Here is a 24674-nt window from a genome sequence, read left to right on the forward strand (position 1 = left end):
GTCAGAGGATAATATGCTAAAATTCACATGCTTGGTGAGCTTCAACCTATGTCTTGGAGTTACATTTTGTATTTCTGAATTATGTATCTACACCAACATGCTGGAGTGTGGGCTCATTTGGGTGGTGCTATTTATTGCTACTTTCAAAGCATCAGAGAAGCTTTCTCTAAAGTAAGTTTCTTTTGCCCAGATCTCCGGGGCTGCTATGGTCCACAAATATTCTGGAGTCCTTACCTCCTCTTCTGCATCTTGGCTGTGGCTCAAGGTGCCTTCTGGAAGTGTTAACTTTGGTGAGGAGGATAAAATTGAATTTTAAGGGACAAAAAGGAGAATAACAGGAAATTACTGGATTTAGGGTAGAAAAATGAAATGTTAATAGGAAACTGAACAGAGCATGGGCTTTGGAAAGATGCATTTATAGTATTAGCAAACTGTATGTAAACTATAGTGAAATGCTTATGGCCTGGTGCAAGGGCCATTCAGGACTCTTGGGCAACAGGAATTATGTTCATAATTAAGGGAAATATACCTGTAGAATCCCTGTCCAAGAACTAGGATTTAATAAGCAAGTACTTTTTTGATCAGATATTTATGGTTTCTTTTATTTTTGAGGGGTTCTTGTATTAAGGTAATAATATAACTGTGTGAGTATATTCTATAGTATTATTCTAATTTTATCAATCAAGAAAATGAAGTTTATAAGGTTAAATAAGTTGTCTAATATGATACGGCTAGAGGGGTGCCAGGGCTGAAATAGAAGAGGGCTGAGATGATTTTTTTTCTTTTTAGTAAAACTAGGACAGAGAGAGGCTAAAGTTGCTAGCCCAATGTGACCTTGCTAGCCCAAGAGCCCTCATATTAAAAGAGCTGTCAGGAAGTGGGGCTGCACAACTTCCCAGAGAGTTCTAAGGGGTTGTAGAATTAACTGGCTGTACCATTATTCCTTACCTCCCCATCCCATCTTTGCCAGGCTCTCCCAGGGAGAAGCAGAGTCTGAGTCATGACCTGCTGATGCTTCCTCCCCAAAGTCTAAGGTGGGGGCACCAAGAGAATCATTTATAAAGCTAGGGGCTCCTGTAAGAAGTGAGAGCAGGTATTTTATTTGCTGGCTGGAAGGCTGCTTGGGCAGCGTACTTCCTGAGTTGCTTCTGGGCCTCCCCAGAATGAAGTAGGATAAAGAGAACTAAGAGAAGAATGGGATGAGAAGGATAGTTAGTGGGGTAAGGAGGCCAGAAGTGCCCCACTCAAGTTCAAGGTTCCTAGAGGCTTCATGAAAGAGGACCCAACCATCCATTCTTAATTCTCTACAGAAAGGAGCATAGAGATGAGACAGATATCCCCAAGAAGACTACGCCTGCCATCTTCACATCTGCACATACCGTCGACATCTGGACCCAGACCCACCAAGAGCAAGATCTGTGATATGTAGGCAGACCGTAAGAAGTCCCCTGCCTCTTTCTCTTACCTCCAGAATCAGAAACAGTGCCTAGAAGGGAGAAGGGGATGGGATGTCTCAAAGCCAACTCTTCCCCCTGGCTCTCCTCTCTGGGTGTACAGTTCTAACTTGTCCTGGGAGGAAGGGCCAAACTTACTATATAATAAATCTAGAATTTGCTCCCAGAATATTCATAAGTCTCAAATTAGCAACTGAGAGCAAAAGTAAACACAAGAGAAACTCTATCATTGTGCAAAGAGGGGTAAAATGCCCCAGCATGACATCTTGCCCAAAGTAGGCAGTTAGCAGATGCAATTGATGGGGTTGCTGTGCAGATTAGAGATGGTCTATATAAAGTGTCTAGCTCATAAGTGCTCAATAAATTCTAGCCACTGGCATTATCTTGGCTCTAAGGTGCCAGAAATGATAAGCTATGTTATTAAGTTAATAATTGCTTTCAAAAATACTCTGTTGAATGAAGTATTTCAGTGATGATCAAACAAAAGCCACTACCAGAGGTATTTTATAAAGAGAGATAAAGTAATGAAATGTTGTAAAATAATAGATTATAAAAATGATCTAAAAACCAGACAATCAACAGGTGTCTCCAGCAGGTTCTAGGTTGAAGGTGGCCAAATCCTACAGACAGATGAGGATTCTGCTCTGGGACTCGACCCATAGAGAGCAAGGGGCCCTCTGTGAACCAGAGCAAGGAGCTGCCCTCATGGGGTAGTTTCCAGGCCAACTGGGCCCATGGAAAAACGGGAGCACCTCTTCCTGCTCTGATAGGGAGGCAACCAGCCACCTTGGGGTCTGTGTGGACAGAAGGGTGCCCACCTGCTATTGAAGGGGTTGTCTCCAGGAATGATGTGGGTGCTGTCTTTGCCTGCCAAGAGCTTGATGCGGTCATAGAAGGACTTCACGGCAGGCGAGTCTGTCTGGCCCTGCTGAATGATGTCCAGGGGGTCCCGGGACCCTCGGCAGAGCAGGCTGTTCTGACAGGCGGACTGCAGGCAGCAGTCAGGGTCCAGGCAATCCACCAGGCCATCTGGAAGGGCAGAGGGAGAGCCAGGGTCAGTGCATTGCACAACACAAAGCTGCTGAGAGATGCTAACACCTTTGTCATGAACAGCATCAACCCTTCCCAAGGGCTTGAAGTGGCAGGTTTCACACGACAAGTCTAGTTTAATTCCAGTATATATGCATAGAAAATAAAAGACTGAAAGGAAATAATTGAAAATGTGGACAAATGATTATCCCCAGGTAGTAGATTAGTGTGTTTCTCTCCTTTTTCTTTATTATACTTTGCTAGGATTTCTACTTTTTCTGTTATGAGCAAGTATATTTGAGTGGTTGAAATAAAACCAAATATTTTGCTTTTGGATAGGGCAGCACTAAAAATTACCCATAGCCAGTTCTCAGGGCCTTGTGCTAATTGGGTGCACAAATCATCAAAATGCATGGGATTCCTTAAATCTCAGTTTAATGGAGAAAAATGTTCCATCCCTGCTCCTTGTCAGACAGGGAAGGTACTGCTGACCAGTGTGAGAACTGGGTGGGTGAGTTTTGCATTTTCTGGGAAATGTGGAATAATGGCTTTGGTTCCAGCACCAAAAAAGTAAGCTATCAGTTCACCCAATCATTTCTGGTGCCATCTTGCTACACACCCGTAACACTTTGAACATCCTGATTTACTAGGTCCTTGGCCCTACATCCCTTTCCTGGGCTGTTTCTTATCATTCATGTACCATTCAACAAATATTTGAGGGCCATCCATGTTCTGGAAATGCAACATGGTATGAAGAACAAAGAATGATGGGGTTGGTCCTTAAGAAGCTGACAGTACAGTGGGGAAACAGATGCGACTCATCTTTTACAACCCAGACGAGGTATAGCCACCTCTTCTAGGAAGCCTTCCTGGTGATGCCTCTAACTAGGTTATGGTACTCCCGCTCTGTGTATCCCTGAATCACAGTTTCTCAAAGAATGGTACTGCATCAAAATCCCATGGGTCTCAAGGGTCTATTCCTGAGCTTCCCAGGGAGAGCCTCCAGGAACAGATCCTGGGATCTGCCTTTCACCCATGCTTGCCCGGTGATTCTAATGCACGATAAATTTTAGAAACCTTTGTTAATGCCAACTTCCTTGGGCTAGAATCAATTATCTCTGTGTGCTTGCCTTCCTGTCTGGAAAATGAGCTCTTTGAAGAGAATAACAGTGTCTTATTCATTTCTACATTCATGCCTTACTTAGTGCCAGCCACGGAATTGGGTATTCAACAAAGGTTTGTTGAAAGAATAAATGACTGTTTCCCATTCTTCACACGCGTGTTAGGGCTGAGCATGGGAATGTTTCGGGTAGTGTTTGCTCCTTGGAATTCCCTATTACAATGGATTAGTTGGCCAACCCTTATTCACTCTGCTGGGAATTGACTGAACACACAGTGGAGAAGATCGGAGAATAACTTGCTTGCACCTCCCAGATTTGATAGCAAGACACTTTGGGGCCATAATTAACATCATGGAAACATGTACTCAAACCCTGGGCTGGGACTTGACAGACACTTGTACTGGAACACTGAATCAGAGGCCTGGCTGCATGCTTTAAATTTACTACAATGTAATTTTTTGGCATTACTCTTTTCATTTGGTTCTGCTAACAAAATTGAAATATGTAATTTCACCGAAGTTCCACTGTAATTTAGCAATTAATGTACAATTATTTTAATGCATTACTTTCTTTTTAGCAAACAAACGAATTAGGAGGTTGTGTGTTTTGCTTGGCTTTAAATTACTAAAACTAGCCTCTCATTTTCCACATGGGCAAATGTGGCTTCAGTGCCTCGTAACACATTTAGATTTACAGAATTTCCTAGAAATGCAGACCCAGGAGGGTGAGCAGGCGCACACACTTTAAATTTAGAGACTTTCGAAATCAAGGCTCTGAACACCTCTGCCTGATATGCTGGCTGAATCAGGTGCTCCCTAGAGCCTCACAAATCTCATACCCAAGAAATGGGACCAGAGAATTGTATCTCAGCAGCAGGATGATGCTGGAGCACCATCACAGACCTATGTTCAGATCGTATAGTGGATCCCATAGCCGTTGGCAGAATAAGAAAAAGAAAAGAAAAAACGCATAGCATTCTGCCTTTAACATCACCTTCCGTGGACCGCCTCCACCAGACAGAAGGAATCCACCATGGAATGCCTGCTTTGGATTTAAAATTATCCTGCTGAGATAGGTTGGCAGTGCTTCATTCAGCAGCTACAGAAACTTCTCAGGTGAGAAAAAACACACTGTTAGTAGCACTATAGATTTCTTTAAGGCCGCTGGCCTCTTCCCATTAGAAGTTCCATCTGTCTCTGGTGGTCTTTCCCTCCTGAAGCTGGGAACATCTCCTACCCCCTATCCGATTTACCACCCCCTCCATCTAACCAGCTTGAGAACCTCATCAGGCTCAAATAATAATGTAGGACAGTTTTTCTATTAAGCACTCAACACTTTTCTCCCCAACCCCTGCTGGTCTGCCACTCATTCTGGACTTGCAACTTCTTCCAAAGGGTGGACCTCAAATTTCCCTACTGTTTTGTCGATTCTTGGCTTTTTATTTAAGGGCCTGTCTGGCAGGAGATGTCCCATAAACACATCAGCAATCGCAGATGGCAAATGCTAAAAAAAGAAAAAAAAGGATAGAAATGACTTCCTCCTACATGTTTGCATTGAACTGCTCCAGAGATTGTGCATTTGGGGTTCTATCGGTTATTAAGTGTGAGCATACGTTATTCCTGTAATGACCTCATCATGTTGCATGATTATGGGCTGCTGCTGCCGAGCACTTTCAGACGACACCGTGAACTTTAAATTGGCACTGCTATCTCCCAGCGGCCTGTCAGTCATGAGAGCCGAATCTTTATGCCAGCAAGCCCCTTGCATGGAGTCTGACATGGCAATCTTCAGTAAATTACCCTGTCACTGACAATCTTGCAGTTATCTTGCAAACAATCAAGCAGGCAATCAAACTGTCCTGAATTGCCAGTTCAGGACCCGAGAGGCTGCCAGCGTCTCTATTCAACAGGGGTGCGAGAGCGGCACAGCCCTCCCGTGACATTGGCCGATTTCTTTCTTTCTTTATCCACCTACTTGTTTGTCTGGTGGGCTTTTACCCAGTAAGGGTGTCGAAAGAGGTGTGCAGAGACCTCAAAAAGGGCCCAATTCTGACTCAGCGTTTTGGGAAAATGACCCAGGCCTTCCTGACCAGGCCCCACAGCGGTGTCCCACGTTTGCTTAATGGGTCCTCATTTACTTCACTCTGTGAGATGTGGACGTGGAGAATTATCTAGGTGCTTTCTGTCAGAATGCATGCTAAATCACAGCTCTGGCTATATTCCACACGTGTATGTCATACGCTAATTGCAATGGCCATTTCAGAGAAATATGGATGTGGAGAAACTTTCTGGGAATAATGTGGGAGGCATTCTTTTTACTGCTTTTGATAAAGAAAATCAGAGAGAGTCTTCCATAACAGGTCTGGCAACGTGAAGCAGAAATCAGGTTGATGCTAAATTGATTCCTTTGAATTAGAATTCCTAAAGTAAAAAGCCAAAAAGTCTACACAGCATCAGAGGGAGGTTCCTGGCCTCTGGAATCAGACAGATTTGGGATTGAAGCTCATCTCCTCTAGTCCTCGGTTATTTAAGCTTAGATAACCAGTCTTGCCAAACTTTAATTTCTTTGCCTGTAAAACTGAGTTATAATAATGCATATACCATAGGGTGCTGTGATGGGGAATAAATGAACTGATACACACACACACACACACACACACACACACACACACACACACATATCAGTTCGGCATAGTTTGTGTTCAATGAACTATAACCAGAAACCCTGCAAAGTTTTCAACTTTTTCAGTTTATAAAAACCAGACATGGCGGGGCACCTGGGTGGCTCAGTTGGTTAAACATCCAACTTTAGCTCAGGTCATGATATCACGGTTTGTTGAGCCCTGCATCAGACTCTGTGCTGATAGTTTAGAGCCTGGAGCCTGCTTCCAGTTCGGTGTCTCCCACTCTTTCTGACCCTCTCCTGCTCATGTTCCGTCTGTCTCTCAAAAATGAAAAAAAAAAAGTTAAAAAAATTAAAAACCAGACATGGTTATAAATGAAATTAATATCCCCTATTAGAGTCATTCACTGGTATTTGCTATGGGTAGGTTGAATCTTGTAAAAAATGCTATGTTTCTAAATAGCAATAGGTAAATGGACAGTATGAATAAATGCTATGGGTGGAACGAGATTTGCACATATCCTTGATTTAAATCCTCACATAACCCCACAGAGCAGAATAATATAACCTTTAAGCTGCATAGTCTGGATCAGGCTGTCTGGGTTTGACTCTCAGATCAGGTACCCAATCTGCTGACCCTGGGCTAGTAACCGCTCTGCACCTCAGTTTCCTCGTGTACAAAATGAACTGATGACAATGATGTTAGAAAGCACAGTTTGGAGGATTAAAGCAGTTATTACACATATAGTACTTAGAACAGTGCCTGGTACAGTGACTACTCTGTTAACTGTGTGTAACGCCCATTATCACGCCATCATCCACTCTATAAAGTTGGAAACTGAGGCTCTGAGAAGCTGAGTAAGTTATCCAAGTGGCTACGAAGCAGTTTTGGATAAAAAGTAGGAAAAGGCAACCGGTGAGATCATTACTCTTTGTCTTCTTCATTATCAGGAGGAGGTGATGTTTCTTTCCCAAAGGGAGTGTGAAGACAGGGCAGTGGACACCCATCAACTCTGGAAGTGTGGGTGGCCGTGAGATTTAATTACCTTTGCAGGCTTGTCTACTCCTACAGTTGGGAAAGAATCTGGTTGGTTAAAATGAGCTTCTAAAAGGAATCAACATGAGAAACGAGATACCTGGGGATTTATTCCCTGCACTGCAGGCTGCTGGGGACCACACTATTTACCTGTGAGATTCAAAGCCCCCATTCAGCTGTTTACCATTGGCACAAGTTGGCACTTGCCTTCTGGGCTGGCTACAAGTTTGTGCCAGCTGTTTCCAGCCCCTGCCTAGTTCACTCTGTTAGATTTTTAAAGGAGTTCCTTTAAAAGATTCAACCTCAAAGCCTTAACTGAACACTTACTAGTGAAGCTATGCTCAGGGGGAGGAGGCCACGGGTTAATGGAGAGGCTGCAGAGAGCCACAGTAGATACTGGGTATTTCAGAGTTGGTTGAAACATGAGCATGTTTTCTGTTTGGGGAAGGCTGTCTGAGTCTTTACATCACTCTTACAGGGAAGGGACATCTCCAGGAATGAGAGGGTGTTTATTTCATTCATTTCACTTATTTTCTTCTTTGATCTCTGTAAACTGGGCAGCTTATGGAGAATCCAGATGAAAGCATTTTGTTCAATTTTGGTGTCATTTATTCCCTGTAGCTTGGTATGCAAGTGATTCCCTTTATAACCTGCATGAACTCTCCAGCTTTCTTGGGTATTAAAGGCTTCAGAGAAACATCTAAATTTACTCTTCTTAGTTTCATTTTGTGACAGGGTGGCATGAATCGACTCCAACAACTCTCTTCAGGTGTTGTGGGTAGCTCTGCTACAGTCTGCACATAGCACCTGACGGGAATGGGTTATCATCTCAGATTTTAAAATTGAGCTTCACTCTTTCCAGATTATGGTTTGGTGAGTGGCATCACCAACCACCAAATCTGCCTTCCCTACTTCTTGGGCCAAGAGGCTGGTTAAAACCTAGGCTTTGAAGAGTACCTATATTTCCATTCATCAGATGTTCAAGAATAGGCAAACTGAATCAATTATGGTAGAAAGTTAGGACTTGCAGTTACCTTAATGGGGAGGTACTGGCTGGGAAGGACACAGGAGAACCTTCTGGTTGCTGGAAAGGTTCTAGATCCTCACCTTATGCACCTGGCTATATAGGCTATATATATACATATATGTGTGTGTGTGTGTGTGTGTGTGTATACACACACATACATATATATATATATATATATATATATATATATATATACACACACACACACACACACATCTATAGGATGTATACACACACACATTCATTCATCGGGATGTATATTTAAGATTATTCAATTTATGTACTTGCTAACAGACTGACTTCAGGCAAGATACCAACCTGCCTGTGCTCTGTCTTCCTTATTTGCAAAGTGGGCATGATGATACCTCACATGAGCAATGAGAGGACTAAGATAATCCACGCAAGGTACAGGAACAGTTGTGAGCACCTAGCAACCTAGTATGTGCTTCAGAATCTTTTCTATTTCTTTTCTCCTTTTTGAGTCTTCTTGGCATCATATAGGTTTGTTTAGCACACAGAGTGAGGTACTTGCCAAGTTCTCATTTCCCTAAGGAAAATACAGGGAATCCAGGTGGTGGACCCAATAAATCCTAGGGTCATTCTTGAGATCAGTTAATGATGGAGAGGTAGAAAATTAACAAAGAGTGGAGGGAAGGGGGGAGGCAACAAGTTGGGGCAAGAAGGAAGAAGCCCATGCTGTTTGGTTTTTGTGATGGAAATAAAGGAGTGGTGAGGGCTCGCTGGCAAAGGCTGGAAGTGTCTGACTGGCCAGGCACATAAAGAGGTTCTTGAGTAAAAAGAAGTGAGGCAGCTGTAGGATTCTTTTTTGCCTTGGGAATTATTTTCTTTTAAGGTGAGCTCTTTCAGGACTGTGTCTAAAGTGTGTGGGGTCCCTAGCAAATATTTTTTGTCCGGGCCCCTGTCTACATAAACAGTTTGAGTTACCCAAATTGACATATCAGCACCATTCTGGCAGGCTGATCTCACATGATCTTGCAAAATTTTCCTTCAGCCAGCAGGAGCAATCTACTTGCCAATCTGTCCACTAGAATTAAGGCTGGGCAATGGGCCCTGAGATATCTCATAAATGCAAATCCCCAAATATCTCTGAGAATCTGGTCAACCTCACATGCATGGGGGTGGGGTAAGGAATGAGAGAGGATCAGAAAGCACCCTGAAATGGAGAAATAGGGACCAGGGCTCAGGTGGGTCCTAGTCTGGGCTGGTGTGCTTCACCCATACAGCACTGCTGACCCTGGCCACTCCCTGCCACTGGAGGAAAACTTAGAAAATTTCAAAGGTGGAGGGCACTTCAAAGCTCAAGAACTCACTTGCCCAGAGCAGCACTGGATTCTTGGTCCAGTTAGACAAACAGCAAAATAATATGGGCTTTAGAGTCAGAATGGTTAAACCCTGTTCTATCATTCATTAGCTATGTAACCTTGGCAAGTGAGGCAAGTGACCGACTTCCTGTGACTCAGTTTTCCCACCTATAGAATGGACTTAATAGCACCTACTTCACCAAAGAGCATGGAGATTCTATAAGATGGTGCACATGAAATGAGATGATGAAGATATTGCACTGAATACACAGGAAGAGTTCAACTAGTGGAGGCTATTCTTCATAATATTTTCTGCACTCCACCAGGGAAGGTACTGTTCCATTTGCATTTTACCCAATGCCTGCTGACAAGTTGGAAGTGAGGGATAATTGAAAGTATTCTGGCTTGATGTAAGTAAAAAGTGAAAGGAGCAGGCAAGGCTGACTTGATTTAACCTGGCAATATGAGATTAGTTCTTCATTGCCTCTGTTAGGTCTCCCACATTGCCAACCTTTTAAAGCAATAGATTGGCTGACAGGGTGCTCATTTGGAAGGTTTCACCTGCCATTAATACCCCGGCTGCCTGATGGACCATCGTTACACAGGCATCCCCTCCCTCCCAACCAGAGCAACCGCCATTCTTAAATATTGCAAGAAGTGGGATTGTATTTGTGCTGCTTCTGGAAGTCCTGTTGGAAGTTTTCCTCTCTCCTCTTGCCAACTCTTTTTTGACAGTCCCTGAGTTCCAAGGCCAGAGATCCTTGCTCCAAAGCACCTTTGGCTTTTCTTACACTTAGCAATGGAAGATCAATCATGTCTGACCAGAGATCTGGCAGAATGGAGGCCCACTGAGAGTTGCTTTTCTTCGTTTCCTACTCTTCAGGACATGTGTGAAAAAGAAAGCAAAGGCTGCTTAGGAAAACCCAGGCACTGATACTGAAGACAGGGATATAATCTAGATAAGACCACTTTTTAATGGGACTCTAGCTTACCGGGAAGCTACTGGGGCATCTGGTCAACCCCTCACGTATGGGGTTAGGGGTAAGGGTTGGTAGAAATTTTGTGACAATGAGCTTGTAGTGTGTATCCAGTTTTTCTTTTTTCTTTTGAGTGTTTATCAAAAGTAAACAAATGGAAAACAAAAACAAAAACAAGCACCATCAATAAAAACCTTTAAAACCAATTCTTCTTAAAATATAACCAGCACTGGAATCACCCGGGACCTTGTTAAAATGTAGATTCTAATTCTCTGGTCCTACAGTGGTCTGCATTCCTTACATTTCCAGGTAACGCTGATGCTGCTGTTCTGAGCCCTGACTTCCAGAAGTCAGGCTCTAAACCACTGTTGGTCAAGGCATGCTTCCTGACCTCCTGCCCTGGAATCACCTCAGTGATTTTAAAATGCTGATTCTTGCTGTCACCCAAGCCTACTGAATTTCTGAGCATGGAAATGGAAAATTGGCATTTTAAAGAAGATTCCCAGGTCATTCTTTTTCCGACTAAATCTCAAGAACCCCTGCTCTGAGTTATTGAGAACGTCCCATAAATATCCATAGCAGTATATCTGACTCTGAGAGACTAAAGTGGTTTTCCAAACTGGGGGATGTTAATGGGGGTTCCCTGAAACATAGAAGCAGAGGTGACACTGGAGGATACAACTTGGGAAATGTTGGTGAAGCAGGTAAGCTAGTTTTTTTTTTTTTACAGCAGGACTTCTCAGAGCCTTTGACATGTGAATATGCATCATGAATCTTTAATATTGCAATGGAACATGAAGCATTTCCTGACCATGGACCCCTTTTGGCCCAGAGCATCTCCCCACAATAGTCTAGTGCAATACAGGTTGGGAAGCACTTCATGGACACAGAGCTCTAGGTTTGGGAGCTCTGTCCTTGGAAGGATGAGCCACACCTTCATCTACTCAATACTCACAAGCGGTAGCCCTATCTTTGAATGACCTTTTCACAAAATGCACACTTTGGGATGATTAGGTGCAACACACAGCACATCATCACTACTAGGACATTAGCTCAGAGTCCCTGTCCTTGGGCTTCTAGTGCCCCCCCAAAGCCAGTGTATTTCAGCAAAAAGACCCTATGTTACATGACACAACCTGGGGGGGTCAGTAGGATGAGGAAGCATTAATGGCAACCACGTCTAATCAGAGCTAATGGTTGGCACTTATGAAAAGCTTACTGGGGTGGGGGGCATCTGGATGGTTCGATCGGTTCAGTGTCTGACTGTCGATTTTGGCTCAGGTCATGATCTCAAGGTTCATGGGTTTGAACCGCACATTGGGCTTGGTGTTGGCAGTGTGGAGCCTGCTTGGGATTCTCTCCCTCTCCCTCTCTCTCCTCGCCTTCCCCGCTCATGCATTCTCTCTCAAAATAAATAAGTAAACATTAAAATAAAAAAAGAAAATCTTACTGTCTTACTAGGTCTTAGGCACCATGCTAAGTGCCCTACACTCATCCCCTCATTAAATCACCACCAGATTTTCAGGCATCATTAGCACCACTGTTTACAGATGAGGAACTGGAGATTTAGAAAGAAAATAACTTGCAGAAGACCACACAGCTTCTTGCATGTTGGGGCTGGGTTTGACCCAGTTTGTAGCACTCTGAAGCCAAGTCCTACATGGATCTGCAACATAAGGTCTGTTACAGTAGAATGTTCCAAATGGCTAACACACAGGAGTCATTGTGCCCACCACTATGACATGTTATTATCTGCACTAAGCTCTTTTACCTAAGGTAGGACTATGCCAATCAGAAGAGGAACAATTTAAATACATACTGGAGGGAGATTTACCTTTTGAAAATCTGGGATGCCAAGTGTTTTAGCCAGCCCTCTGCCCTCGCTCCCTCTTCTGATAGGTGGACCACCACAGGCTGTTCCTCTGCCAGCCGCTTAAGCTCCTCTGTGCTTTGGCAGCCTGCACCTTCCACCTTTTCCAGCCATCATCCCATATGCTCATAAGAACACTTTGAGGTGGCTTCTATGATGTCCATTTTGCGGATGAAGAAATTGAGGCTTGGAGAGGTTAAGAGCCTTGTCCATAATCACACAGCTAGTAAATGATGGAGGAGTGATTCACCCTCTGGCTGTCCACCTCCAATGGCTTCTATCCTCAATTCTTCATAGGAGGCTATGAGTAGTCATGGCCTTATAAAGGTATCCGGTGAGTATTGTAGGACATGGGGAACAAAATGCTGAGGCTTCAGAAAACATCTTCATTTTCTAGTTGTTCTTTCTCTCAGCCTGCTCTCTTTTTCCTTCCCCCCCTTTTCCTCCCTCTGCTGCTTCTCCTCAACCCAAACAGAGCCTCTAGGAATAATGATCTCACTTCATGAGAACTGGCCCACCTTGGACGTTCCCTGACAGGCCTCTCTGGCACAGTCTCACCCTTGTTAGCCTAGGGCCATGTTTTTTATACCTGGGGGATTTCTATCCTGGCTGCTGCCATCTCCCCACTTTTCTGTTACAAAAACTACTGGCAACAGAGAGCAAGGGTCTCTGATCTCAGCCACCGATGTCCCCAAATACTCACCCTCTGCCTGCTGTTCCTGGCCTCTTTCAGTCCAGTTATTCCCCCCTCCCCTGTGCCCCTCATCAACCTTGCTTTTAAAGAGCCCAATGACAGGTCAGACAGAAGCCAGCCCAGCAGGGGGTGGCGGGCTGGTGGGGTGGCAGACAATGACCTGCTGGGCCCCTCAGAAAGAAAAGGGGCTGTCACCACCGGCAACACCTTTGAGCAACAAGCTGGAACAGTTACTTTCCGTCTGAGGAGAGACCCCGTCTCCTGGGGGAAGGTGGGGGACTGTCCCCCCACCCCTCCTTGAGCTGAGAGAATTAGCAGAGGGCAGGATGTCTGTCCTTTTGCTGCATGAAGAAGTTATCCCCAGACTGCCAATTGGGAGAAGGGAGCAGACTCAGCTATTATACAAGCTTCCTGCTGGATTAAGGAAATCTGAAGTACTAATTCCTACACATGACTATTGCCATGGTCCATGTACTATGCTTAGCAGTCCCTGGATATCTCCTTGTTTCATTTCCACTTCCACTCTAGGGGCAGGCATAGGGGCTAGGAGCCAGTATTGTACTCCCAATTAACATCAAAGGAGGTGGAGGTTTGCAACTTATTGGCTGTGTGGCCTTGGGCTAATTAGCTTACCTCTCTGAGCCTTAGTTTTCTTATCAGTAAAGTGGAAATAATAACAACAACAACAACAACAACAATAATAATAGTTTAACAGGGCCTTTGTCAAAGATTAAATAGACCTTGTGCAAAGGCATTTAGTGTATAGCAACAATCTGTTTACTCTGGCTTTATAGATGGAGAACCCAGTCCTAGAGAGGTTAGGTTACTAGAAAGGGTTGGGCAGCTGCTCTTGACTGGTAGAGGTAGGATTCACACACAGGTGGCCCAGCCTCAAATATGCTGATCACTCTCACTACTTTACTCGTCACCAAGCTGGCCATGGTTTGTAAAGTCCGGCTTCGCTCAACAGTGATTCTTGGCAGCCCCTGCCTTTCCTCTTGTCTCAGAAGAGGACTATGGAGCTTGTATACCTACTGCTACCATCCCACAGAAGGTCCATGTGCAGGGTGAGCCAAGTTGAAAATAGAGATGAAAAGAAGTATAACTGTGTGTTCACGTCTTACTGAAAATAAATCATATATCTTACATTTAGATTTTCTTTGCATTAATAAAATGGTATGAATGGTAGGTAGTGATTTGGATGTCATTGTATGGGTGTATTTTTAATCCTAAAATGAAATGTATTCATACTAAAGTAATGTATTGCATTAAAGACAAGTGCTGTGTATCCCAGAGTCTTCTCATTAAAACCTCCATTCATTCAATTCATTTAATAATTAGTTGACCAAGACAGAGAGGGACCCTGTAGTTAGGAACCTAGATTCTAGAAGGGAAACAATTAACAGATAAATGCATATAGACTTAAAATATTTTTTTAATGTTTATTTATTTTTGAGAGAGAGACAGAGTGTGATTGGGGAGAGGCAGAGAGAGAGGGAGACACAGAATCTGAAGCAGGATCCAGGCTCTGAGCTGTTAGCACAGAGCCCGATGTGGGGCTTGAACCCATGAACTATGAGATCATGACCTGAGCCAAAGTTGGATGCTTAACCAACTGAGCCACTCAGGAGCCCCTAAAAAGTTTTTTTTTTAATGTTTATTTTTGAGAGAGAGAGAGAGAGAGAGAGAGAGAGAGAAAGACACAGAGAGAGGGAGACACAGAATCTGAAGCAGACTCCAGGCTCTGAGCTGTCAGCACAGAGCCTGATGCGGGGCTCAAACTCACAAACCATGAGATCATGACCTGAGCCGAAGTCAGATGCTTAACTGACTGAGCCACCCAGGCGCCCCAGGGGTTTACTACTTTAGATACAAGGCTTTCCAGAAGTGTTTGGGGAGACACCTGAAATGAGGAAACAAGTCATGGAAACCTTTGGAGGAAGAGCATTCTGGGCAGAAGAAACAGCAAGTACAAAGGCCCAGGGTGGCAATGTATCATCAGAATAGAAACAACAAGATGGTGGATGTTGGGCGGGATAAGGGAGAAGAGTAGACAGAAGATGTAAGTGCTGAGTAGAAGCAAGAGCTCACTAACGCAGAGCAATGGAAGCCATTGTTGCGACCTGGACGCCATTCTGTGGGAGATATAATGCTCAGGGAAGGTTTGCATGGGGGCATGATGTGATCTGACTTTTAAAATCCTTTTAAAAGGATTCTTCTTTTTTTCAGACAGCCAGGAAGATGATGGGAATACAGACTGAGCATGCCTACCAAAAGCAGTTGACCATCTTTCAAAACAAGAAGAAGGTCCTGCTGGAAGAAATTGGCAAGGAGAAGCTCCTGCCATACTACAAAAACATTAGTCTGGGCTTTCAGACACCCAAGGAAACCACTGATATTGATAAGAAATGCCCCTTTACTGGTAATGTGTCCATCCAAGGGTAGATTCTGTGTGGTGTGGAGCCCAAGATGAAGATGCAGAGGACCACTGTCACCTGCGACTACTACCTCCACTACATCTGAAAATACAACCGATTCAAGAAATGCTGCAAGAACATGTCTGTGCCTCTGTCCCTCTGCTTCTGGGATGTCCAGATCAGTGACACTGTCACTGTGGGTGAGTGCTGGCCCTTGAGCAACACTGTGCACTTTAAGGTGCACGAGGTCACCAAGGCCACCAGCACCAAGAAGCAATTCCAGAAGTTCTATGACTTGACATCTGCCCATACCCCAAGAAAATAAAGTTATCTTCCCAGCTTTGGGCCTAGCTAAAAAAATAAAAATAAAAGGATTCTTCTGACTGCTTTGTGTGGAATAGCCTGGAAGTTGGAAGACCAATAGTCCATCCTAGTGAAATTGGTGGCATGATCTGGGTTGAGGTGGAAAGATATTACAAAACCATGACCTTGATGGTTGTGAATAAATGGAGGGCCAGACAAGGGTGCATGCCCAGATCTGTGCAGCAACATTCATAGACAAAGGTGGCACATGAGAAATTCAGGAATGACCACTGCAGCAGACCACATGATAGTTGGGAAGTGACAGTAGTGGTGTTGGACACCAAAGGGTGCTTCGAGTGATGGGCGCCAATGGGCTGGAAGTTTCTCCCTGGATCTGCTCTCCCTGAGCCATGTGTTTTATGAGCGAGCATAGCAGAAGTAAGAGTAGGGGAAGCTGGCCCCAGTGACTTCAGTGTCCCTTTCTCTATGGATTCCCCTTTCCCTTGCCTCTCTTCTCCCAGAACTCAGCAGCCTTGGACTCTTTGGAGAACCTAATATACAACTACTTTCAGAAGAAGGGTCTGGGAGGAGCACAAGCAAGACATTTAGAATTAGGAGAGCTGGGCTCCAATCCCAGCGCTTCGCTGTTGACTTTGGGCAAACTACTCTCTAGCTCCTCAGTTTCTTTGTTGGCTAAATGCAATCCTCCATTGTTAAATGTCGGCAACTGATTCAAAGATGTTTTGTAGGCCAGATATTATCTGAGTGAGCTATCCAGATCACTGGGTTGTGATCTCTGAGGGAAAATACCATTCATTGTAGCATGAGTGGGTGTGGGATTGAGGAGGATACTTTAGAACAGGGACCAAATAATGGATTTCTGATTTTGAAATGTTATGTATTACTTGACATGATGGGCTTTTGGTTGGGAACAGTGTGTGTGTGTGGTTAGAGGATCTGAAGTCACATTACACAGGGAGATACTAATAATTAGACCTGTCATTTCAATAAATGGCATTCAGGCACTTTCTATAAACTTTCTAGTCAAACCTCACAAAATGTCTGCGAGGTTGGTGTTGCTGTTCCTAGTTTACAGATGAGGAAACAGAGGTTTGGATGGGTTACGTGCTTTGCTCAAGGAAGTAAAACCAGTAAGAACTGGAGCCAAAACTTACACAAGTCTGCTTGACCCAAGAGCCTGTGGACCCTGGCAGAAAAGGGCACAACATTGACTCTGTGCCTGAGGGGGAATGGGAGAAGCTCCAGGAAGTCACAAAGGTAAGAGACCAGGGCCAGCTACCACATACCCTCTCCTAGCATGCTCTTCCCACATCTGTCCTTTATTCCAGTGCTCTTAAAAATGGTGACAGATCCTGGGAAGTTGGGGCCCTGAGCCCCTCTCCATAGTCCCATCTCTGTGGCAGGTGAGTACAGTGATGAACCCAGGGTCCATATGCCAATCAAGTTGCCACTGCCTTGGGATGCAGAACTTTTTGGCCTGTACTCCCCATCAGGTGACCCAGGGATGCCACACTTGGAGGAATCACTCTATGTTAGCACTTGGGTTTCCCTCAAAATGACACCCATTGTGTCAAGTCAGTGATACCCAAAGTGTCAGTATCACCTGGGTACTTGTTAGAAATGCATATCCCTCGGCCCTGCACCAGACCTACTGTATCAGAAACTCTGTGAGTGGGGCCCAGAAATCTGTGCATTATGCCTTCCAGGTGATTCTGATGCCCACCGAACCATAAGTGTTTTCCATGTATTAACTCATCTGAGCTCACAGCATCCTATGAGGTGGCAGCTAGCATTACAGAGGACAAAACTGAGACTTTCAGAGAACAGTTTGCCCCTATTCATACTGTGAATTAGTGGTTGAGCCAGGACGTGAACCCAGAGCTCCCTGACCCCTAAGTCTCTTTATCACCCTGCCAGGCTGTCTCCCCTTGCAGCGAAAGATGCACATATGCAATGGAAGAAACATAAGGAAAGGCCACTGTTTCTCCTCTGCTGTAAGCACATGTGTTTAGGAATAACCCAAGAAGATAGATGATTGCAATTTTGAAGACCAAGATGCTAAATGGAGGAAGGCAAGGCAAGTACTTGGGGTGAACTTCACTCTGCCCATCAAGGCACATAAGACCTGGCTCTCTCTGTCCAGACCTGCTTCCCAAGCCTCACCCTCCACCACTCTCCACACAGGGTTGTCCTGTCAGTCTTCTCAGAGGTCCCCAGATGTGTACTGCTGTCTCATGCCTCTGTACCTTTGCCAGTTTCTTTGCCCACAGTGCTTTCCCTATGTTCCTGAGCGAAGTGCTCTGTAGCTTTCTAAATTCAATTTTACCTGCTCTGGAAGCCTCTGAAGCCCCTTCCTTCTCTGGGCTGCCATATCCCCTCAGCCTTATTCTTAAATGTATTTTTTTAAATGTTTATTTGTTTTTGAGAAGAGAGCACAAGCGGGGGAGGGGCAGAGAGTGAGGGAGACATAGGATCCGAAGAGGGCTGTACACTGACAGCAAGTAAGCTGGATGTGGGGCTTGAACTCACCAACTGTGAGCTCATGACCTGAGCCAAAGTCAGACACTCAACCGACTGAGCCACCCAGGTGCCCCATCGTCTTTATTCTATCCTGAGTATATGGCTTTGTAGTGTCTAGTTTCACATATGTTTTATCCCCTCCACCAGACGTTGGATTCTTTGTGGACAGTCTGTCTCATTCACTCATGTGGTCTGGCTGTGTGTGTGTGTGTGTGTGGCTGGTATAGGGCGAGGTGTTTGTTCACCACCATCCATGACAAGAGGTGCGAACAGGGCCAGGACTAGGGTAAAGTGAGTGAGGCTGGCTTCAGTGCACAATTAAAGGGGCTCACTCTCTCTCAGGTGCATGGGTGCCTAGTCTAGTTCTTAGGTCTCAGATTGACCTTATCAGTAATGCCAGGCACACATTCTCTTGAGGGTGACGGGGTCCCTGTGGGGGCAGCATGGCATAGAGGAAAGTGTGCTGGATTTACAGACAGGGAACCAGGCATCTGGCCCAGATCTGCCCTAGCCTGCTATTTGGCCTTGAAGAAGTTCCCTTCCCTCCCTGGGATTTTTGTACCTGCTGGAGAATCCACATTTTAGCCTCTCTGCCTCTGACATTCCCAGACTCCATGATTACTGTGAATCAAAGAGGTAGTGTCCCTCAGCGTGTGTGGCCACAGAATTCTGGAAATGGGCTTAACAGATCAATGCTGAAATACCTTGAGCTCAGGAAAAGGGAGGGAATTCCCCTGGAAAGGTTTGGTTTTCATTGTGCGGTGGGGGGGGGGGGGGGAGGGGGAGAAGGGCAGGCCCTGACACAGAGCTTTGGAACACACCTTGCAGTTTCCTTTGGATTCACATTCGGCCACATAGTTCTGGCCCCTCTCCAATCCCCCAGAGCTCTTGGCTGAGAAGATAGAAAGTCAAATAAAAGAGCACAGGCCTTGGGCAGCTGCTCGTGCTGTGCTACAGAGAACGTCTAGCTATTTAAAGTCCAACTGTTCCACTTTCCCTGCTTGTACCCTAGCATTCCAGTGCGTAAGCACTTTGTGGGAGAAATGCATTCCACATAAAAACTGGGGGGTGGGGAAAGCTAACGCCAATGCTATTCTTCAGAATGCTACAGAATTCATGTTTCTGAGGGGCAAAGGGTATTAAACACTCATAGATTGCCCTGCTCAGGTCCTGGACACAAGAGTCAGCTGCTGCAAGGGACCCTCAAAGAAGGTTCTTGACTTGCATTCTGAGTCCTGGCATGGCTACATTTTAGCTGTGGGGCCTGGGTAAGCCAATCCACTTATCTGGCCCTTAGCATCTGCCTCGATGTAAAGGATACTGAAAGCTCTTCCGGGCTATTGTCGTGATTTTTTTGGGCAACGTGGGTAAAGTCTTAGTAAGTGCTCAATGCATCACGTCTCTGACATCAAGCCAAAGGACACTCCCTGTTCTGGAACTGTCCAGACCCCTCAGATATGTCCCTAGGAGATGTTAATATCTGCACCAGATTTCTCATTGTTGGCATTATTGACATCATGCCTTGTTGTGGGGGTTGTCCTGTGGATACAGGATTATTTTGCAGCATCCTGGGCCTCTACCCACTAGAGGCCAGTAGCATCTCCTTCCTTCCTCCCTGCTGTGACTCAAAATATCTCCTGATGTTGTAAAATGTTCCTTGGAGAGTAAAGGTACCCCTGGTAGAGAAACACTGGTCTGGACTGAGGGGGGATTGTGGGAGCAAGAGAGCTAATCCTGGCACCAGGGCCCTTGAACCTTTATACAAATGCTGGTCACAGGCACGAAGAGGGTACTTGCTGCAATCCAGGAAGTTTCTCTGGCCAAGGAAAAAACACAGGAAGCCAACACAAGGCTATAAATGCTACCTCTTTGCCACCAGTTAAATCTGTGTTTTGATCCTTTAATTCCCTAAAATAAGTCCACAGTGTTTTAAATTATTAACTTTTTTTTGCAAATTATGCATTTTAATCACAATTTTATGAAGAATATTTGATTTGTCATCTAATCAGGGAAAAATATAATCCCTTAAGAGACACTTAATAATCATTTAAACTACTAAAAACTTCATTATAAAACACTGAAGGTGTGATGTTAGGTAAACCCATGAAGGTTTACCCCACCTGCCAACAATTCCATGGTCAAATACATTTAGTGTGAAAAGGTCTTCAATGGACAAGTTTTCTGTTTGAGGTGACTTTTACTGAGGCTTCTTTATAAAAAAATTCTGCACTTGTTTGACCCTTCTTCGGAAACAGACTCCAAATTTTGTTAGCATTTTAGAAATGAGCTGCTGCCTTTACAGTAGCAAAGCAATCTATCACAGTGGTTAGTTGGAAGTCTATTTTGAATATTACTTTCTCAAACCTCTGTATCCTTATCTGTGAAATGGAAAAACTATGAAGAGACAGATTCATAGAAACTCTGTTTCTGCTATGAGGACACAGACAACATACCAGGAGGATACAGATGGGATAATTTAGGAGTGTGACATATGCTGTGAAGGAAACACCACAGGGGGATGGGAGAGAGACAGGGGTAGATTTTACAGGTCAAGACAGGCCTCTTTGGGGAGGGGGCGCTGGAGTGAGAACGGAGAATGGCTGCAAGGAGCCACTCATACCAAATGCCCAGGTCAGAGCATTTCTGGCCCTGGATCAGCAAAGGCCCTGAGGTGTGCCTCAACTTAGCGTGTGAGGATGAGGGGCTGGCCAGAGAGGATGCAACAGAGTGGCCGTGGAGGGCAGTTGGGGACAGGTGAGAGAGAAGGAAGGGACATGTCATAGAAGGCCCTGCAGGCTAAGGTGAAACATTTGATTTTGATTTTAACTACATGAGAAGCCCTTTGAGGGCATGGCATCTGATTTACAATTCAAAATGATCTCTCAGGCTGCTGTGTGGAGGAATAGACAGCATGATGCAGGAGCAGTAGCATAGACCCCCACCTGTTGGTTGCCTTTCCCATTACCCAGATGCATACAAAGCTCTGCACAGGGCTCACTGCATGTAAACTCTCAACCAATGTCACTGATTATAGTCTTTATATGCAATAAAGAATGGATTCTATCTTTTTTTTTAAGTTCCATAGAAAACTGGTCCCCAACCCTCAGTTTCCTAAACAGAAGGTTCTCTAGTTAAATATGTTCCCAGAGGTCAAAGATCTTATTTACACTAGATGATCCAGAATAATTTCAGCCCTCTGTTGCCATGCGGTCCTCAGTTGGAGTTAGTTCTGCTTCCCTCCCAAGGAAAAGAGACCCAGTGCCTGGCCAGCTGGCAGTGGCCTCACGGCCAAATTTTCCTCCTAAGCATTAGATATATTGTCTTCCTCTCTGGGAGCTAATTGGGGACTCTGTTTATGACTCCAGATACATTTGCCACAAGGTCTTTGGACTGCAAGGGGAATCCTCATCCAACCCAATTAATAGAGCAATGTTGCACTTCTAAGCTGACCCCCACCCAACCAATCCATCAACATGATTTGCACACATTAATCAAGGCATTTACAATGGGTTCACCAAGCTTCATCTCTCATTGGATGAAGAAATGGGACTATTTGGACTTGACAACTATAACTCTTCCAGAATCCCTGAAGTCCTAAGCTTGGCTCTGCTAAATGCACAGACAAGGTGTTATTAATTAACAATTGAGATAAATGCCTGAATAGCATCCCTGAATCATGTCAAACCAATTTGGATGGTTATGGGATGGGGAAAGGGGGGAGGAGGCCGTGGGCAAGGGGTGGGCTTTGTCTGTTCCAAGTGCTTTGGACAGACTCCAGTGTTATTTCTCCTCATTTAGACCTGGCTGGAGTGCCTGGAACTCAGGCCAGCATCCACATCTCTTAACCCAAGGCAGCCTCCTTTGGAGACAAACAAGGAACCAAACTTTGCAGATGGAGGAGAGCTGGAAAATACTGTTGTGAAGAGCAGCCTGAGTGGAGCCTTTAATTTAAGGAGAGAAATGTAGAAGCTGCTGGTGGATGGAAGAGCCACAATCAGGGGTTAATGACCACACAGAATGGTGGCTTTGAAGACTCTACTAGGAGAAAGACTGAAGACATTGGCCTCCATATTGTGATGGGCTTTCTCTCCTGTCCTGTGGCCGACACCCACACTCTGTGATAGTCACTTCTCTATGTTCCCACTGAAGGAAGGTCTTCCACTCTGTCAGCCCTGACTATAATAATTATAATAATGTGTTTATAAATCTTATCTTTCCAGATGGATGTGGACTCTTTGCAGACATGTATCATATCTTATTATTTCCAGTGTCTAACATTCAGTAAACCCTCAATGAATCTTTGTTAAACCATGAACAAATAGCTAGTGGATGGGTGGATGGATGCGAATCTCCTGATGATGGAGAGTTAAAGGAGTTTTAAAATTTGAAGGTTTTTAAGATTTTTTTTTATTTTCAGAGACAGAGAGAGAGAGAGAGAGAGAGAGAGCAAGCACAAGGAGGTGAGGGACAAAGAGAAGGAGAGACAGAATCCCAAGCAGGCTCTGCATGATCAGCACAGAGCCTGGTGCGGGGGCTTGAGCTCACGAACCATGAAATCATGATCTAAGCTGAGATCAAGAGTCAGATGCTTAACTGACTAAGCCACCCAGGGGGCCAAAAGGCTTTTTTTAAATTTTGAAGCAAACATTGGTCACCTCTTCATCTGGGAATGGAAACCACTTCTAAAACACACTCAAATTATTCACTCGAAAACTAAACATGAGAAAGTGTTAATATTTTTTCAATTACTTTTTTTTAAGTTTATTTAGTGATTTTGAGAGAGAGAGAGAGAGAGAGAGATTGTGTGTGTGTGTGAATGGGGGAGGGGCAGAGAGAGAATCCCAGCTAGGCTCTGCACTGTCAGCATGAAGCCCAATGTGGGGCTCAGGAAAGGGCTCAAACTCATGAACTGTGAGATCATGACATGAGCTGAAATCAAGAGTCAGATGCTTAACCGAATGAGCCACCCAGGTGCCCCACTTATTTCTTCTTGAAATAAAACTCCCCTTTCCTCACTTTACTTCTTTTGTGTTCTAGGAATTCTAGGAGGGAGGGTTTGGGGTGTAGGCACTATGACCTTGGGCTGGGTCAGCCCACTCAGTGGAAACTATTATTTAAACAAGTTTGGGTCTGCAGACCACTTGTATCAGAATCCTCTGGGGTGTTTGGCAAAAATGCAGATTCCTATATCCCATATTTGACTTAATAAATCAGAATCTCAAGGGCAGGGGCCTAGAAATTGAAATGTTTTTTAATTCCTTTTTTAATGTTTATTCATTTTTTCAGGGAGAGAGAGAGAGAGAGAGAGAGAGAGAGAGAGAGAACATGAGCAGGGGAGGGGCAGAAAGAGAAGGAGACACTGAATCAGAATCAGGCTCCAGGCTCTGAGCTGTCAGCACAGAGCCCAATATGGTGTTGGAGCTCACAAACCGTGAGATCATGACCTGAGCTGAAGTTGGGCTCTTAACTGACTGAGCCACCCAGGTGCCCCTAGAAATCTAAATTTTAAGCAAGCTCTCCAGGGTGGTATACAATGCTGAAATTTGATAAGCACTAGTTAGAACCTCAGTGGTTATGGACTGTGGGAAAATTACTGATTGGGCTCCATCTATGTGGATTCGGCATCCGTTCTAGAAAATAGTAGCAACATCACTACTAATGACATTAGAGCTGGCAGCAGCCAACATGTGGGGACATCCCATGAGCCAGGCACTTTGTGAAACATATTGCATATGTTCCTCAGTGAAACTTCACATCTACTAATGGAGGTGGCATTATCATGCCTATTTCAAAGACAAGAAAAGACTTTGAGGAGTCAAGTTACTTGCAGAAGTGGGACACAAAGACTGACCCCTGAGTCTAGGCTTTTAACCTTTATGATGTTAGGGTGTCACCTGAGTAACCAGAGAAGTGACAGGAGAAGGAATAAAAGTCTAACTTTCAGGGCTGTGTTCAAGCAACAGAGGGAAACACAGACAGCTTGCTAATGCAGTAAAGCAGGATGTGATGCAAGTGGGACTGTGGACAAGCTCAGCTTAGGAAGGGCTTTCTCCCACCCCCTCCACTCCAGGCCCCCACCCACAGACTGGAGAGGACATCTGATGGGATTCCATGGACACTTCATACAGACTCCCAGGTTGGCTTGAAATGATGGGAGCTGGGCTTTGTAGAGACAGAGGGCTGGAACTCCTGACTCTTAAGTTCTGGGTGATAAAAGGGTGTGGGGAAGGAGAAGGGCCTGTCTTTCTAGGCCAGACGGTC

At 44.7% G+C, this 24674-nt stretch overlaps 1 protein-coding gene and 1 pseudogene across 3 annotated transcripts in view; one reads left to right on the top strand and one right to left on the bottom strand.

Annotated features, from left to right (window-relative positions):
- TENM2 (teneurin transmembrane protein 2) overlaps nt 1-24674 on the bottom strand; it is a 938525-nt gene that overhangs the window by 84743 nt on the left and 829108 nt on the right. For all 3 annotated transcript variants that reach the window (XM_042947342.1, XM_042947337.1, XM_042947345.1), the window contains one exon: nt 2273-2483. In XM_042947342.1, coding sequence (XP_042803276.1) covers nt 2273-2483 — 211 coding nt within the window. The remainder of the gene's footprint in view (nt 1-2272; nt 2484-24674) is intronic.
- LOC122224908 lies at nt 15394-15902 on the top strand (annotated as a pseudogene).

The sequence above is a fragment of the Panthera leo genome, chromosome A1 (assembly GCF_018350215.1).
Source record: "Panthera leo isolate Ple1 chromosome A1, P.leo_Ple1_pat1.1, whole genome shotgun sequence".
Lineage (NCBI taxonomy): Eukaryota > Metazoa > Chordata > Mammalia > Carnivora > Felidae > Panthera > Panthera leo.